Source organism: Musa acuminata, chromosome BXJ3-4 (assembly GCF_036884655.1).
Source record: "Musa acuminata AAA Group cultivar baxijiao chromosome BXJ3-4, Cavendish_Baxijiao_AAA, whole genome shotgun sequence".
NCBI lineage: Eukaryota > Viridiplantae > Streptophyta > Magnoliopsida > Zingiberales > Musaceae > Musa > Musa acuminata.
Window position 1 is genome coordinate 4,014,450 of NC_088352.1, and position 14,999 is coordinate 4,029,448.

Genomic DNA, 14,999 nt, shown 5'->3' on the forward strand with positions numbered 1-14,999 from the left:
TATTTTTTCGATGATTTTTTATTAATTTTGATATATATTTTTTACTTAAATTAAGGGTTAAATACGGATGAAAATGTACATTCCATGATGGAAATATCTAAATAAGGTGAATATAATCATTACTTATTACTAATAGTTTACTATGGCTTGTATTTTTAATATTATGCTTAAAAACACTAAATAAATTAATGTCATTGGACATGTGAATATTATCGCATTGTGATGATTCATTGCATCATATTTTAGCTTTTGATTATAATTAAGTAATCTTATGGTTTCTACGTTACCAATTTTCACATGGTTTTTTAATATAAAATAATTCATAATTATTTTTGTTTTGTTAGAATCGATTTTGTAGAATAATTACTTTTATATTTTTATGAAGATAATAATATTAGTTATTTTCTTAATATATAAAACATAATAATATTATACATACATTATTAGAACGTTGGGCCATTTGCACACCTTTAACACGTTGTGTCATCTATACATACGATAACAATACATACATAAATGATTGGGGAGGGGCGGCGAACAAAGCAGTAAACTCCGGTGTCCGCATAGCACTCCGTGCGCGATCCCATCTCCTCCAATCGCAGAGGACCAACACTTGAATGACTCCATTGCTGCACACATCTGCCCTTTGTTCTTCTCCTCCTCCTCTCTCAACGCTGACCGCTGACCCAATCGCTTACTCCTTTCTTGCGTCTTTTCTTGGCAGAGTAGAGCGGCTTCTTCTCCGCTGGACCGGCAGCAACTGCTTAGGAGACAGCGGGAAGATGGCCACGGCGGAGCCGATCATGAACGCCTCGCTCGTCCCGGACTCCGAGCTCATTTCTCGGGCCGTCCAGGCCGCCTATGGGACCATCCGCGCCGCCCGTGACGTCCTCGTCGAGCGCTACAGCTTTGCCGAGCTGGCCGCCTACCTGGATCGCGTCGTCCCCATCCTCGACCAGCTGAAGGCCACGACGCCCGCCGCGAACCGTGACGGCAGTTCCCCCCTCGCCGACGCCGCTGGGATCCTCGCCCGCGAGGTCGAGGCCGCCCGGGCTCTCGCCCTCGATTGCGGCAAGCGCAACCGCATCTATCTCCTCCTCAACTGCCGCCGCATCGTCACCCGCCTTGAGTCCGCCACCAGGGAGATCGGCCGCGCCATTAGCCTCCTCCCCCTCGCTTCCCTCGATCTCTCCTCCGCGATCCACGACGAGGCCAAGCTTCTCAGCGATTCCATGGTCCGGGCCGAGTTTCGGGCCGCCGCCGCCGAGGAGGAAACCCTGCGAAAGTTGGAGTCGGCCATCCAGGAGCACAACTCCGACCGGTCCTACGCGAACAGCCTGCTGGCCCTCATCGCGGACGCCGTGGGGATCTCCAAGGACCGTACCGTTCTCAAGAAGGAGTTCGCGGAGTTCAAGGAGGAGGTAGCGGAGGCCAAGCTGCGGAAGGACCTCGCGGAGGCGATTCAGATGGATCAGATCATTGCCCTGCTCTCTAGGGCGGACGCCACCTCGTCATTCAAGGAGAAGGAGGTGAAGTATTACAGCAAGAGGAACTCGTTGGGGAGCCAGCCATTGGAGCCCCTCCAGTCCTTCTACTGCCCCATCACCCGTGACGTGATGGAGGATCCCGTGGAGACTTCTTCTGGGCAGACCTTCGAGAGGAGCGCGATTGAGAGGTGGTTCGCGGACGGCAACACCACTTGTCCGCTCACCATGACACCTCTCAACACCGGCTTCCTTCGGCATAACATCACTCTTAGGAAGTCCATCGAGGAGTGGAAGGAGAGGAACAACATCATAATTATCTCTTCGATGAAGTCCAAGCTCAGTTTGGACGACGAGGTGGTGCTCAGGAGCTTGGCCCAGCTGCAGGAGCTCTGTGAGGAGAAATTTTCGAATAGGGAGTGTGTGGTGATGGAGGATTACTTTCCAATTCTTGTCGGATTGCTTGGAAGGAATAACTCACAGATAAGGAATCACACACTCTATATTCTTCGATTATTGGCGGAAGATAGCGATGATAACAGGGTAAGGTTTCATTCCAAAAATATCTATGATTGTCTTACTAATAATATCTAGGTTGGTACCAAGATGCCTATGATCCTTTTGGTAAGGTGTAAACATTTCTATTTGTGTTGTTCACATGATAAGGATGATGGCTGCTAGTAAAGTAGTAATAGCTTCTGAAATCATCAAAAGTGAAATTCTAGAATAGTTTGCTGCAGGAAAAAATAGCTGAAGTGGACAATGCCATTCAATCCATTGTGAAATCTCTTGCACGGCGCACCGATGAACGTAAAGCAGCAGTAGCGTTGCTGTTGGAGCTATCAAAAAATAATGCAATTTGCGGCCATATTGGAAAGGTACAAGGCTGCATTCTTCTACTAGTGACAATTATAAACAGTGATAACAACCAAGCTGCTAATGATGCTAGAGAGCTTTTGGAGAATCTTTCTTTTCTAGATGACAGCGTAGTGCTGATGGCAAAGGCTAACTATTTTCAGCCACTGCTCCGGTGTCTTAACTCAGGTACTTTTTTTTAATCTGGTTTTCTGGTTATTTAATCTTAAAATTGTTATTTGTTTACTCTTTCAAGACTACATTTTTATTCTAGAAATCATGATCATGACATAATTTCTTTGTGTTCTAATATTGGTTTCTTCATACAAAATTTTTATTGTTTAAGAGAGTAGCTTCCTTTATTGAAGACTTAATTAACCATTTCCTTTGCCTTTTCATCAACTGGTGAACATAAAGCAATTATTTCTTATAGTAGGATTTTTGTATTTGTCCAGAAGTTATCCCATTGTCTACTGTCCAGATGTTATTGCATGGCAATTATGTGCTTATTATTTTGTGTTCCTGTTTACTTAGTAATTCCTTACATTGATGCCTCTAATCATATCGAAAACTGTGCGTCTTAATTTTCTAAATTTCTGTCTTGTTAAGACTAGCACCCTTCCTATGCTAAAGTAAATATTTTGTTCTTCAAACAAAGATTTATTTTCAAAAAAGAAAGTAAAATGGGACCAATTGATGGGGAGTGGAGAATACTCGGAGAGGATGGGAAATAGGAAAGCAGAGTATCGGGGCTTCAAATGAGAAAGTATAATAACAGAAGTATGAACGGAAGTAATTCATATAGTGCACATTTGTCTAATTTTTGCCTTCTACACGATGAGATGATAGGTTATAGAAGTGACCATTTTGTTGATTATGTTGAGACTTAAATCAATGACCTACCTCTTCTTCTGCAATCTCTGAGCAAGAAAGAGGCATCCTAAAATACTGTCAGCATCTACAGCGGTGGATTTCTATCACTGATGACTTTCTAGCTCAACAATGTCATCGACTCTGCTACTTTCTTGCAACAAACTTAGTAAACGGGTCTTTCATGATAGGAGCCTAGAATTATTCATATATGATGAAGGTACGATATCACCATATTGAGAAAATGATACTAATGGGAGACATGCAACTGATAAGGAGAATGGTTCCAGTCTGAGTTCATTTATTTTGCAAGATTCAACCCCATTAAAATCTCATTTAAGCATTATAGGTTAATTTTCACTCCAAATATTTTAAAGAATTAATATTTGATCATGTGTAATTATTTGAAAAATCATTGATTCTTCTTGAGTATATCTTTCTGTATTTCTCTTTGATTCGTGTTTCTCACTTTGTATCAATGCCCATTGTTGCTTTTCCTCATTCTCCTTTCTTATGTCGTATTTGTGAAGCCCTTTGCGCTTTGACTTGCCCCATTACCTTAAGAAGATTCTATAGGATGGGTACACGTAACAATCAGATGTAGTTATCACCATACAGTATCTGAAATTTGCAGTATCATTACTCTCTTCTATATGTGCTTACCATACAGTAGCAGTCCACAATTTTTTAAATTATTTAACCTTAAAGTAAGTTGCTGTACTTGGCCACTCACGTAGCGAGTAAATTTAAGTTTTTCTTTCAATTCACAGGCAAATTGATTACAATTGTCTTCTTCCTCTACATTCCTTGAGTTGTAAATAAGATTTCATTATTTTATTCTAATCAGAAAGGATTTACCAAGATTGGATAAATAGTTAAAAAATATTGTCTTCTGGGTTCTTCTCTAGATTTTGTTGCTTTCTCATTTTTCAGTTAATACTACACTTATGAATCCATCTAATTCCTTATCAAGGTACTTGGATGTTTTTCCTCAATATGAAACAGAACATTCGTCAAGCCTTTTTGTATCATAAATTGAAGGGATAGTTTTCGCCAAAAATAAAGCAGTCTGGCATGAAGTTCTTTGTTTGTTGTCTAAGAAACGTAGATGAGTAAATGTTTTCTTACCTACTCCATCAAAACTTCTATGATTATATGAGGTCTTTCTGAAATGATTTAGATGTTTTTTGCAACTTACTCTTTGTAAAAATATAAGCATGAAAGATTACCTTATATATTTCAAGTACTCAGAATTTAGATTTTCAGGTCCAGAGTATTTGAAAATGAAAATGGTAAAAGCATTAGCTGAAATGGAATTAACTGATCATAGCAAGGAGACCTTGTTTAAAGAGGGAGCATTGCAGCCACTTCTTCAGATGCTCTCATTAAGTGATGCAGATGGAAAAAGAATGGCCATTAAGGCTATTCAGAAACTCTCCAGCTTTGCTCCTAATGGTTTACAGATCATCAGGGACGGAGCAATTTCACCACTTCTTGACCTACTATTCCAGGCAATACCAGCATCTTCCAATCTAAGAGACCAAGTTGCAGCTACTATTTTGAATATCACTGTATCAGCCGCTGCCTTGCAAACCAATGAAGCCCTGAGTATTCTGAAATCAGATGCTGAAATTTCTCGGCTCTTTTCCTTGGTGATGCTGACTGGGCCAACTATACAACAAAGCATTCTAGGAACATTTTATGCGCTGTGTCAGCTTCCATCAGCGAAGGACATGAGAACTAAGTTGAGGCAGGTAACTATTTGTCCAAGCCATCTTCATGAAAGCATGGCAATTAAGTTATTTTATTCTATTCATTGTACAAATTCAATTTCTGAAATTTTATTTTTATCAGTTCATCTCCTTTTCTGTTCTTTTCTTGTTCTGAACTCCCTACATAAGACGTGTAGTTTCATTTATTATTCCAGAAATAATCTACAGTATCTAGTCTTATCCCACTGACGAAAACATTGTTCTCTTTTAGCATTTTTCCAGATTATTTTGTAATCTTGATTTTTTTTGGTTTCATACAGTTTTCTGCAGTCCAATTATTAATTTCACAATGTGAGCACAGAGATCTTTCTGTAAGAGCAAGTGCTGTTAAACTGCTATCTTGCCTCATGGAAGATGGAGATGATACTGTGTCAGCTGAAAGTGTTACTCAAAGGTGTCTGGAGACTTTGCTTTCCATTATCAAAACCTCTAAGGATGAGGAAGAGGTAGCTGCTGCATTGAGAATCATTTCTGATCTTCCTATAGGGTACACCCATGTAACTCGATGGATTGCAGATGCTGGAGCAATAACAGTATTTGTCAGTTATATTAGAGATGCAAAGCTTAGTGGGCCCTTCAGGAATAAGTTAATAGAGAATGCTCTTCGAGTTTTGTGCCGTTTCACAATGTCAACAAATCCAGAATGCCAGAAAATAGCCGCTGAGTCTGGATTGATCCCCTTGCTTGTCCAGTTGTTGGGATCTGGCACTCCAGCTGCAAAACGATATGCAGCTACTTTGCTATGTCAGTTTTCAGAGAGTTCACTCAGCCTGAGCAGGCTGGTAGAGCGACATGGAGGTTTCTGGTGCTTTGCACCCCCACCTGAAATACGATGCCCAGTGCACAATGGTGTTTGTTCAGCGGAGACATCATATTGTCTTTTGGAAGCAGATGCCATAGGACCACTTCTGAGTTTGCTTGGAGACTCAGATTCCAGCATTTGTGATGCCGCCCTAAGTGCACTCTCAACACTCATAGAGGGCGAAAGGCTGCAAAGTGGCAGCAAGGTACTTCATGAGTCAAATGGCATTGCACCCATTGTAAAAGTTCTGAGCTCTCGGTCAACTGAGTTGCAAGAGAAGGCACTTAACGTTTTAGAGAGGATTTTTCGACTGCAAGAGTATAAGCGGATCTATGGTGCTTTAGCACAGATGCCTTTGGTTGACATAACTCAAAGAAGCAACGGTCCTGTTCGAGCTTTGGCAGCTAGAATACTTGCTCATTTGGATGTGCTTCATGATCAATCTTCCTATTTCTAAGAGGCAGTCATTTAGATGCCAGGATAAAGCTCAGTTCCAACTGAGTGGTATATCCACAAGTTCAGTTCAACATTCCATGCTTCATTCGGGTCACATGATAACTTGGAAAGGGATGAATGTGGTTTGTAATTTGTATCACGTTAAAGCCATCTGGAGGACTTGGTGAGACAATTCTCATTGAGCACACCGAAACAAGAAAGCTAGCCAGTGCGTGCTGCTATCACACACATCAATGCTGTTTTTATGTGGAAAAGAAAGAAAACCAAGTTCACCCTGACAAAACTTTCAGCATGATAGCTCACATTTGTCGCACAATCTAACCGCTTAGAGCTTTTGACATGGTTGAAGAAAGATATTGGGTAGCACAGTGTTTCTCAACTTGGCGACTGTTAAAGATATCGGTTATTTCTTTAGGAAGGAACCAGAAGTTTTATGTACAATGTTGCACATGCATCCACATTTCAGGTATCTTCAACTTCTAGCCCATTCTTTGAAGAGTCAACGTAAATTTGCTTCTTCATGAATGAATAAAATGTGTCTTTTGTTTCTTCTTCAACATTCTATTTTGAGATTATTGATAAATTTATGCCCATATGAAGCTAATGATGCCTATCTCAACATGCTGATTGCTGATATTAGGTGTGAAAATTTTCATACCTTGTTCTATCATCTAATATTTGTTTTCATGTTAGAACGACTCTATCTTTGACATTGTCTTGTGACTATGGATGCTGCTTTGTTGACATGTTTACACATGAGTAGGATTCAGTTCCATATCTTATCTGAGAATTGCTTGCGCATAAAATAGTGAGGGCAATGAGGAAAGGGCTCCGATATTAGTGTTGTAGAAGCTACACTGTGGTCTCAGAAAAATAAAGAGAATCACAAATACATGTACGGTAGTTCATAAAAAGAATCACAAATAACTGGAGGGATAATTAAATACTTACAATGTGAGAAACATAACACCACATAGTAAGAAAGAAAAGATCTTTAAGAGCAGCTAAGATAAAAGGAATCATTGCACTATAAGCTGTTCTATCTATTTGACAGCTGAAGAGGAACAATGATTCAGTATCACAGATGGTATAACTATGATGATCACACGCTTCCTCCACACATTACATCATATTATATAACAGACGACAATTGAACATACTGTGTCAGCATATACATAGAACTAGGCGTGCTTTTTTACTTCTAAAAACTCTCGAGGAATACTTTAGATCCGATGAATCATAAGACGAAAGCGACTTACTTATATGCCCGCTTGGTACGAGGGTAATAGTCCCTCATGACCAGTAGATGAGGATTTCCAAGCTTCGCTAACCCTCCTTGCACTTGTTTATAAGCGGAAAAAGGGACTTCGCCTTCCTCTTTGCTCGATTAGTTCCACTTTTCTCTACCTCACAGACATGCTCATACACCCCCAACCGTAGCGCAGCTGAGACCAAAGAAGAATTATGAGTACCCAATTCAAGAAGTACGGAGAGTGCACATTCCTTGTTCTTGGGGGTGCCTTCTTTTATCAGCTGCACGACGGTTTCAATGAAAGGAAGCTGCCCTATGGCAGTGTGGCCATCAGGATGTGATGCCAGAAGAAGGAAGATCGAGAGGGCTTCATCCACCATGCCAAGGTTCTTGTCACACAGTACATTAAGCAGAGGAGCCACTATTCCTGCATCAATAGCTCTAGCCTTGTTCCCATAGTTCAGAACCAGATTAAAGAGTGCAGTGGCAGCATCCTTCTTCCCCCTAATGGTCCCATCCCGCAGAAGATCCACCAATGGAGGAATGCCATTCATGTTCCCTATCAGCACCTTGTTCTCTTCAAGCATTGACAAACTGAACAAGGCTGTGGCCGAGTTCTCTTTAGCCTCAACCGTGCCGCTCTTCAAGATTTCAATTATAGCAGGAATTGCTCCTTCTTTGGCTATGATTCTTTTGTTCCTCTCATCGATCGACAAGTTCAACAGAGCTGTGACAGTGTGTTCTTGGATCTTCGAATCGGGATAAGGTATCAGGCCGACCAGAGCAGGTATTCCACCATGCTTCGCGATCAAAATCCTGTTATCGGGATTCTCCTTGGAGAGCATGCGGATCTTCTTCACTGCCTTCCGCTGCACATCAAGATGAATGGAGGACAAATCTCTCACCAATGAAGGGATCTCTTCCTTTTGCTCTAAATGATGAGAGTCCTGGTCTGCATCTCTTTTCAACAGCTCAACTTGGTTCTTCTCACACCACTGCATGATCAAGTTACGAAGAGCATAGTTTGGAGCTAAAGAGAGGTGAGCCAAAGTTTGTCTAGTCTTTGGGCAATTTCGATGACCTGCATCCAGCCACTTCTGTATGCTTCTTCGTTCATATGTCTATGAGAACGGAGGAAAGAGCAGTTAGCAAAGATTACCTTATCACAAGACTTAAAAACAACATAATTGGAGCAACTTGAAGCACCTGTCCTGTTGCAACAATGACAGGATCCGACATGATCTCCAGAGATACAGGACAGAGGAAGTCATTTGGAATCATCAACGATGGACACTTCTCGAGGTATTTAGGCAAGGTGACGTCGCTTAACCCTTTAGAATCTTCGACTCCTGCAACTCGTTTAAATTTATTGAGCAGATCCATGATCTGCTGTGTACTGTCTGCATTTGCCCCACATCTTTCTTTGATGAGCTTTTTGATGGCCATTGTTTCAGCTCTTAAATCTGGTAGAGTTTGCAACTCCAACTTTTTCGCTAGCCTTTCAAGTATGGCTCCATCTGCGTTCCTGTCGTCCCTTTTTGAGAGCACAACCATCAAATCCATGGCAAGCTCCATGTCTTGAGTATCAATTCTCCTCTTAGCTCTTCTTAGTTGCAAACTCATCAACTCAACCTCGAGAAAAAAAAAGAAACAAAAATAAGTGAGAATGAAAAGCTATCCATTTCTAGATTAAGAGAAAAAAAAAACACCCCCCCACATGTTGAATTTAAAAAGTAGTGATCTAAGATGTTCAAAAAAAAAAAATATCGATTCCTTTTATCTTTTTTTGGGTGCTTAATTAGAGATATTTATCCTTCTTCGTTTGGGTATACTTTTTGAGTTTTGTGAAAAGCATTTAGAATTATTGATAATTCAATCAAATCTTTAAGACATAAAAACAAAAATTAAGCCTATTTAATATATTGAAATAATTCAGTAGAGCAATTAACATCAGCAACTTAGGAAAAGATGGCTACCTGTTCTTTGACTTCATCCGAAATAACAAGCGCATCATACGGCATGCCCTCTAATGCCTGATTCATTCTGTCATATACCATATGAAACCTGCCCATTACCGCCTCGCTCTCCAATGCCTAAAAACCACCAGAAGTAGAGAGATAGAAAGGACTCAGATCAAATAGGAACTCAGAACACGAAAGGGATTTGGAGATCGTGAACATCATTCGATTCACACGAAGCGCAAACCAGATAGATCTTGCTCCCGTCGTGGCAGCACCTCAGCAACTTCCTGGCAGCGGAGAACGCCTTAAGCAGGCCACAAAGCCGGGCGTAGGCGGCGTCGGGGATAGGGTACTCGAGGTCCTGCAACTCCTCCAGCAGCGGCGCCACCAGCTTCATCCGCCGCACCAGGTTGAAGGACTCCTTCCGCTGCGTCCGCCGGTACTCCCCGAATGACCCAACGGAGTCGATGATCTCCAGCAGCTCCCCGACCAGGTCGGCCACGTCGTGCTCCTCCCCCTCCTCTCTTCCTGCGCCGGCCGCCATCGCCGCGGGGTTGGTCTTCTCCCCCTCCACGTCTCCCATGCTAAGACTAGGTTCAGTAGTTGGAACAAGGAACCGAGGAGGTCGGGTCGATCATGGGGACGACGACTGGAGGGCTGGCGCACAAGAAACCCCAATCCGAACGCTTGTTTCCAAATTTGTACCGGAGAAGGTTTCGGAGAGACGACGGATGGAGAATAATTCTCGCGCGCGCTTCCGCTTCCGCTTCGATGATATAAGAATAAAGGAGGGGATGTTTACCACCCGTTGGTTCGTTGGAGTTCTGCGAGAGGGGACGACTCCGGAAAGCATCGGAGCAACCTGCAGCTATAATTAGTCTGTTGCCGGTTTGGAGCTGTTGGTAGGCCGTTAGCACTGTAACGCCCATCAAACTTGAAACTGAATCACCGCCAGTAATTCGATTTTACATAAAATAGATAGATGTCTTTTTCATTTTTTGTAAATATATTTGATAGAAAAACATATTTAGGAAATTATTAATAGAACAGTGTCATCCGATAAAGATGAATTACTAAATAATTTTCTAAGTGAATTGCCACTTATATGATTTTTCATCCAAATTTATATCTCTTGGGATATTTCTTGAGGTCATGATTTTTCTTTCTCTTAGATTGAATGAAAGTTTCATTTCATATTTTTTAAATTTCTAAAATAATATCATCTAAAATTATAATATTATCAAAATAATTTAGTGAGAAATCAATATTATTTGTATTTCTATAAGGTGAAATTTTATTTATTTATTTATTTTAAAAAATTTATTTTGTATTTACTTATTTATTTTATATTTGGGCTATAAATTTTTTTATAACCGTCACTATTAATATCATGAGTCAAATTCATACTTTTTATTTGGATTTATCGGTTTTATCCTTTCAGAGTTAGCTCCAAAAAGATCTTATAAACCCTTAGTTCTTAATACTCCTCAATCAACTCAATATGAGACTAAATAATCTTATCGCTATTAAATTTTTAGCCCTTAATTGCTTTTATTGATAGTGGAAATCATAAGATCTCCGAGCATAGCATAGCATGCTACAAACAAAGTGATGATCTTAATCCTATATCACTGTTTATTCCGAAACAACATGCTGCTTGCTGTTCTTTCCCTGAAACATGGATGAAAGATGAGCCATCATCACTCCTCCACCAGCTGCTTCAGATTGATGGGAGCAGCAAACTCCAAGGAGCCACCGTAAAACGCCAACCCCGCCCTCGCCGACGTCGCATGCGTCGGGTGGATCCTATCCCAGAAAAGGTACTGGTTGCGGTTCCTGCAGTAGGTGGTGTTCGGCGAGCAACCCGCTTCTGCTCCCAGCTTCCCGCCTCCGCAGCATGCGCTCTTCACATCCTTGTACCCTAAACAAGCACGAACGTACGCTACTCGTCAGATGATATGATCTCGCGGAAGCATTAATGTGGTAGCAGTCGAAGCTTACGTACCGACGCCCGCGGGATCGGCAATCATGCTGAGAACGACGTTGTAAGAGCTTCCGATCGTGTACCTCACGCCGTCCAACTCGGAGGAGAGGTTGGCCAAGAGAAGCTTGATTCGGTCGTTGACACCCTTGGCCAAGCCGTTGAGTCCGTCGATGCATGCTCCTAAGGGATGCTGGCTTCTCGAGTACGGACAGCACCCGATGGGCGGCACGTCGATGAACGCGAACTTCCTCGCTCCAAGATCATACAGCGCCTGCCGACGACAGAGAAGGAGTGATCGTAAGATGTGGGTCGGAGCATTAATTACGTCTAGTTTGAACAGTGTGCACCTTCAGATGGACGCTGTAGTTAGCCACCATGGCATCGTAGAACTGTTGCGTCTCGGCAGCGCTGGGAGAGCTGTTGGTGGCGAAGAAGAAGGCGAAGACGTCGTTGCCGCCGGAGCTGATGAGGAAGACGGATCGGGACAGCAGATATTTCGCCCTGGACGCGTTGGTATGCGACACGATGTTCGATGCGAGCGCTGCAAAGTCTTGTACTTGCTTTGTCATGGTTATCGTACTCCCCTGGTGGATCGGGACGGAATGCAGGGGTGATCAAACGAAGGAGGAGATGGCCAAGCGAAAGAAAGATCATGAGCGGCATGCATGCTTACTGTGGTGTCGAGAATTCCGGATCCACCAGACGCAAAGTTGACGCCTCTCAGGCCTCTCAGGATCGGCGTGTGGGTTTCGTTGACGATAGAAAGATACGGCGGTGGGCTCCTTCGGAAACCCATATGGATTGCTGCACATACATGTCCAAGACAACAATCGTTCATACAGCAAGAAAGCGGAACACAGTGAGTGGACAACACGTCATACGAAAGCAACTTGAAACTCCACATATGGTTGGTAAATAGCACCCATCAGTTTTGTTGTGTTGCGATCTCATCAGGCGTGGTGATGGAACGTTCCCTACTGGACTGGTCTTTACCATATGGAAAGATAAGGCTTGCTCACTTTCTGATCTCTTGCATCATCCTTTTGTCTTCATCATGAGCAGCTGTGCATGGTGAGTGACTTCCACTATGAGCTTTGGTAGAGTTTGTTTGTAGGTCATCAAAGATGGTATAAAGATGTCATCTCGGTCATTCATTTATCTCAGAGAAACGATGAACTTGTAACTAAAGCCATGTCCATTAATGGCATAAAAGTTGCAGGCTTTCACCACCCTTAACTAAGTTACATCAAGTACAGCTTGCTGGGTTATATCATACTATAAAAGAACCTATGATTCCTTCCTTAATACACACACACACTGTAGCACCTCATTCTTCATGTGCAGACTCCTTTTTCTTTAATACAGACCATTCTTTATCTTGCAAAGACATGCTTTTCCAGTGGCTCTGTGACTCCTTTTCTATACAATGGATCATCTCAAGAAATCCATATCATCTTTTGATCATCTCAACCAATCTAACAGTTCATTAGTTCTAAACCGAATCGAAACCGCGGTTCGATTTCAGTTCTTGATTTTAAAATATTAAAATCGATTATTTCGGTTTCAAATCGATTAAATAGATAAAATAAAATTGAAACTAAAATTTAGATTTAAAATTTACTTTAATTTTTTTCTTCTAAAAAATAAAAATCAGTAGATCAAACTAAACCAGCGATTGTCATTCCGAACCGAAACCATCTGGAAACGCGGCCACCCCTACCCATGAGCCTTGTGTTCTTGTGCTTCTTCTATGTTGATGGACATTGCTCGGCTAAACGTACACTATCAGGAGAACTACTTACATATGAGCTCAAAAGCATGATCATGATGTCAAGGAAGGCGGACGTACCCATGAAATCGACGCCGTTGTAGCCGTTGCTGAACCTTCCGGTCGGCCTCTGGTGCGGGAAGTCAATGCCGTAGTGAGGGAAGTTTGCCTTGGCGTCATCTCCCGGCAAGTAGTTGTTGTTGCCGACGTCCGCCGTGGAGTCGCCGAAGACGTAAACCGCGGGAACCTTCGGCTCGGCGGAGACGACGACAGCAAGGAGGAGGGGGAGGAGGAGGAGGAGAAGGAGATGAAGGACCGGCCTCATCGCCGCTGCAGCAATTATTGGCCCCTCTACTTTGCGCAGGGTGGAGAAGGTGGCCTCTCTACTTTGCGGTGGGGGAGGCATTTATAGATAAACGTCAAGAGGAACTCCTCATTATGGCGCGTACTTTGTCTTCTTACATGACGGCGAAATGCCAGTGTGAACTGTGAACGTTGACCGTGGACTTTGACTCGATCCGCTCACGTTTGTAGCCGAAAGGCCATTTCATCTACGTGTCATTGGAAATTTGATGGAAACACATTATGCATTATACATTAAACGAATGTAGAATTTGAATCTATTGACACATTTGTTTAGAATCGATATAATAGTTTATCGTAGCAAAAACAAATCATTATTTATAGGGATTAATTAGAGACACCTATTCATTGTCCATATTATTATAATAACATCTTGAATCCTCATGTAATCAAATAATAATAATAATAATAATAATAATAAATAAAACTGAATTAAATATGCAAGAGCTTAACTGTTGTAGTTGTCGATCGAGCTGTCGACTGATAGGTGTTAACCACGTAGCATCAAGGTATTGACTACATGATGGATAGGTATCGATCATATAACATTGGATAATCAACTATGTGATTGGTACGTATTGATCACGTAATGTTAGATTATCGATTACATATGTATCGATTATATCATTATTCCACTGTCACAACAAAATTATCTCTGTTTTTGTTTTTGCATTAGTGTCTCAATTTTATTTAACAAATTTTTATATCTTTTTATTTTTCAAATCAATCATAATATTTATTTAAAACTACAAAATAAAATATTTATGAATCGGTACAGTATAAAGACGAGATAAATAAAAATAAAAAAAACAAAGTAATAAAATAATATTTCACATCACGATTCTTCTTTATGACCCATTCGGATCACGCGATCCACTATTTAAATCCTATAACATCAATGACACTCCGCAACGAATTGGTCTTAATAAATACTTAGTCGGAGTCAATATCGGTGGCTAATTAATTAATAAGGTATATATATATTTATATATTTTTTAATTAATAAGGTTGAGTTCATGTGGAGATGTGGTGTACCAATTAAAGTGCTTTTGGGACTTTATAGCTTACTAAAATGGATCAAGTGCTCGGCCAGGCTGTGCTCACTGTGAACTCGGACCGCCTGCCATCTGTGATCGCAAATAAAAGACTAAGCTGGCAAGAATCATTAGATTATATGATAAATTATAGAACAAGAATAATGTAGCCCGATATGGTTCTCCATATATGATTAGGTACTATTGTGAGGGTCACTCAAATGAAAAATGCACATCTCTTTCAATCATTCTCACACTTAAAATGGAGATTTCAATGTCAAAGCCTTCTCAAGGACTAGGAATGATGAGCTTTTTTTGTGTGTAGTAACTTTTCTTCTACTTAGATCCTCTATAGAGTCATTTTCTTTGCATTTTAATTATGAGGAGATTCATAAAAT

General features: G+C 41.3%; 3 protein-coding genes across 4 annotated transcripts; 1 reads left to right on the plus strand and 2 right to left on the minus strand.

Moving 5' to 3' along the window:
• The first annotated feature begins 535 nt into the window (after positions 1–535).
• LOC135636514 (U-box domain-containing protein 44-like) lies at positions 536–8,936 on the plus strand. Of its 2 annotated transcripts, XR_010495905.1 has the most exons (5): positions 536–2,027; positions 2,225–2,528; positions 4,476–4,963; positions 5,242–6,705; positions 7,685–8,936. XR_010495905.1 is itself a non-coding variant. In XM_065148214.1 (4 exons), the coding sequence occupies exons 1-4, from the start codon at positions 618–620 to the stop codon at positions 6,238–6,240; spliced, it is 3,201 nt and encodes a 1,066-aa protein (XP_065004286.1). In that variant the 5' UTR covers positions 536–617; the 3' UTR covers positions 6,241–8,936. The 2 variants fall into 2 exon arrangements, 1 of the variants encoding a protein (XP_065004286.1); XM_065148214.1 differs by having other exon boundaries at positions 5,242–8,936.
• LOC135636515 (U-box domain-containing protein 15-like) lies at positions 7,566–10,482 on the minus strand. The gene is made up of 4 exons (XM_065148215.1): positions 9,697–10,482; positions 9,468–9,584; positions 8,698–9,123; positions 7,566–8,612 (listed from the first exon to the last, which is right to left on the minus strand). Exons 1-4 carry the CDS (start codon positions 10,033–10,035, stop codon positions 7,566–7,568), a joined length of 1,929 nt encoding a protein of 642 aa, XP_065004287.1. The 5' UTR covers positions 10,036–10,482.
• A 496-nt stretch (positions 10,483–10,978) lies between these two features.
• Positions 10,979–13,594, minus strand: LOC135635745 (GDSL esterase/lipase At5g55050-like). The gene is made up of 5 exons (XM_065147041.1): positions 13,286–13,594; positions 12,110–12,240; positions 11,784–12,020; positions 11,458–11,707; positions 10,979–11,373 (listed from the first exon to the last, which is right to left on the minus strand). Exons 1-5 carry the CDS (start codon positions 13,527–13,529, stop codon positions 11,153–11,155), a joined length of 1,083 nt encoding a protein of 360 aa, XP_065003113.1. The 5' UTR covers positions 13,530–13,594; the 3' UTR covers positions 10,979–11,152.
• Between the last annotated feature and the right edge of the window lie 1,405 nt (positions 13,595–14,999).

Bases quoted from the DNA above. Each gene is read 5' to 3' on its own strand.
- LOC135636515 (XM_065148215.1), bottom strand. From the start codon at position 10,035: ATGGGAGACGTGGAGGGGGAGAAGACCAACCCCGCGGCGATGGCGGCC. The intron at 9,124-9,467 runs GTAGCCATCTTT...TTTTTTCTCGAG, and splicing joins CGGATGAAGTCAAAGAACAG to GTTGAGTTGATGAGTTTGCA. The intron at 8,613-8,697 runs GTGCTTCAAGTT...CCGTTCTCATAG, and splicing joins TCATTGTTGCAACAGGACAG to ACATATGAACGAAGAAGCAT.
- LOC135635745 (XM_065147041.1), bottom strand. From the start codon at position 13,529: ATGAGGCCGGTCCTTCATCTCCTTCTCCTCCTCCTCCTCCCCCTCCTC. The intron at 12,021-12,109 runs GTAAGCATGCAT...CCGATCCACCAG, and splicing joins CCGGAATTCTCGACACCACA to GGGAGTACGATAACCATGAC. The intron at 11,708-11,783 runs GTGCACACTGTT...TGTCGTCGGCAG, and splicing joins ACTACAGCGTCCATCTGAAG to GCGCTGTATGATCTTGGAGC.
- LOC135636514 (XM_065148214.1), top strand. From the start codon at position 618: ATGACTCCATTGCTGCACACATCTGCCCTTTGTTCTTCTCCTCCTCCT. The intron at 2,028-2,224 runs GTAAGGTTTCAT...AGTTTGCTGCAG, and splicing joins AAGATAGCGATGATAACAGG to GAAAAAATAGCTGAAGTGGA. The intron at 4,964-5,241 runs GTAACTATTTGT...GGTTTCATACAG, and splicing joins TGAGAACTAAGTTGAGGCAG to TTTTCTGCAGTCCAATTATT.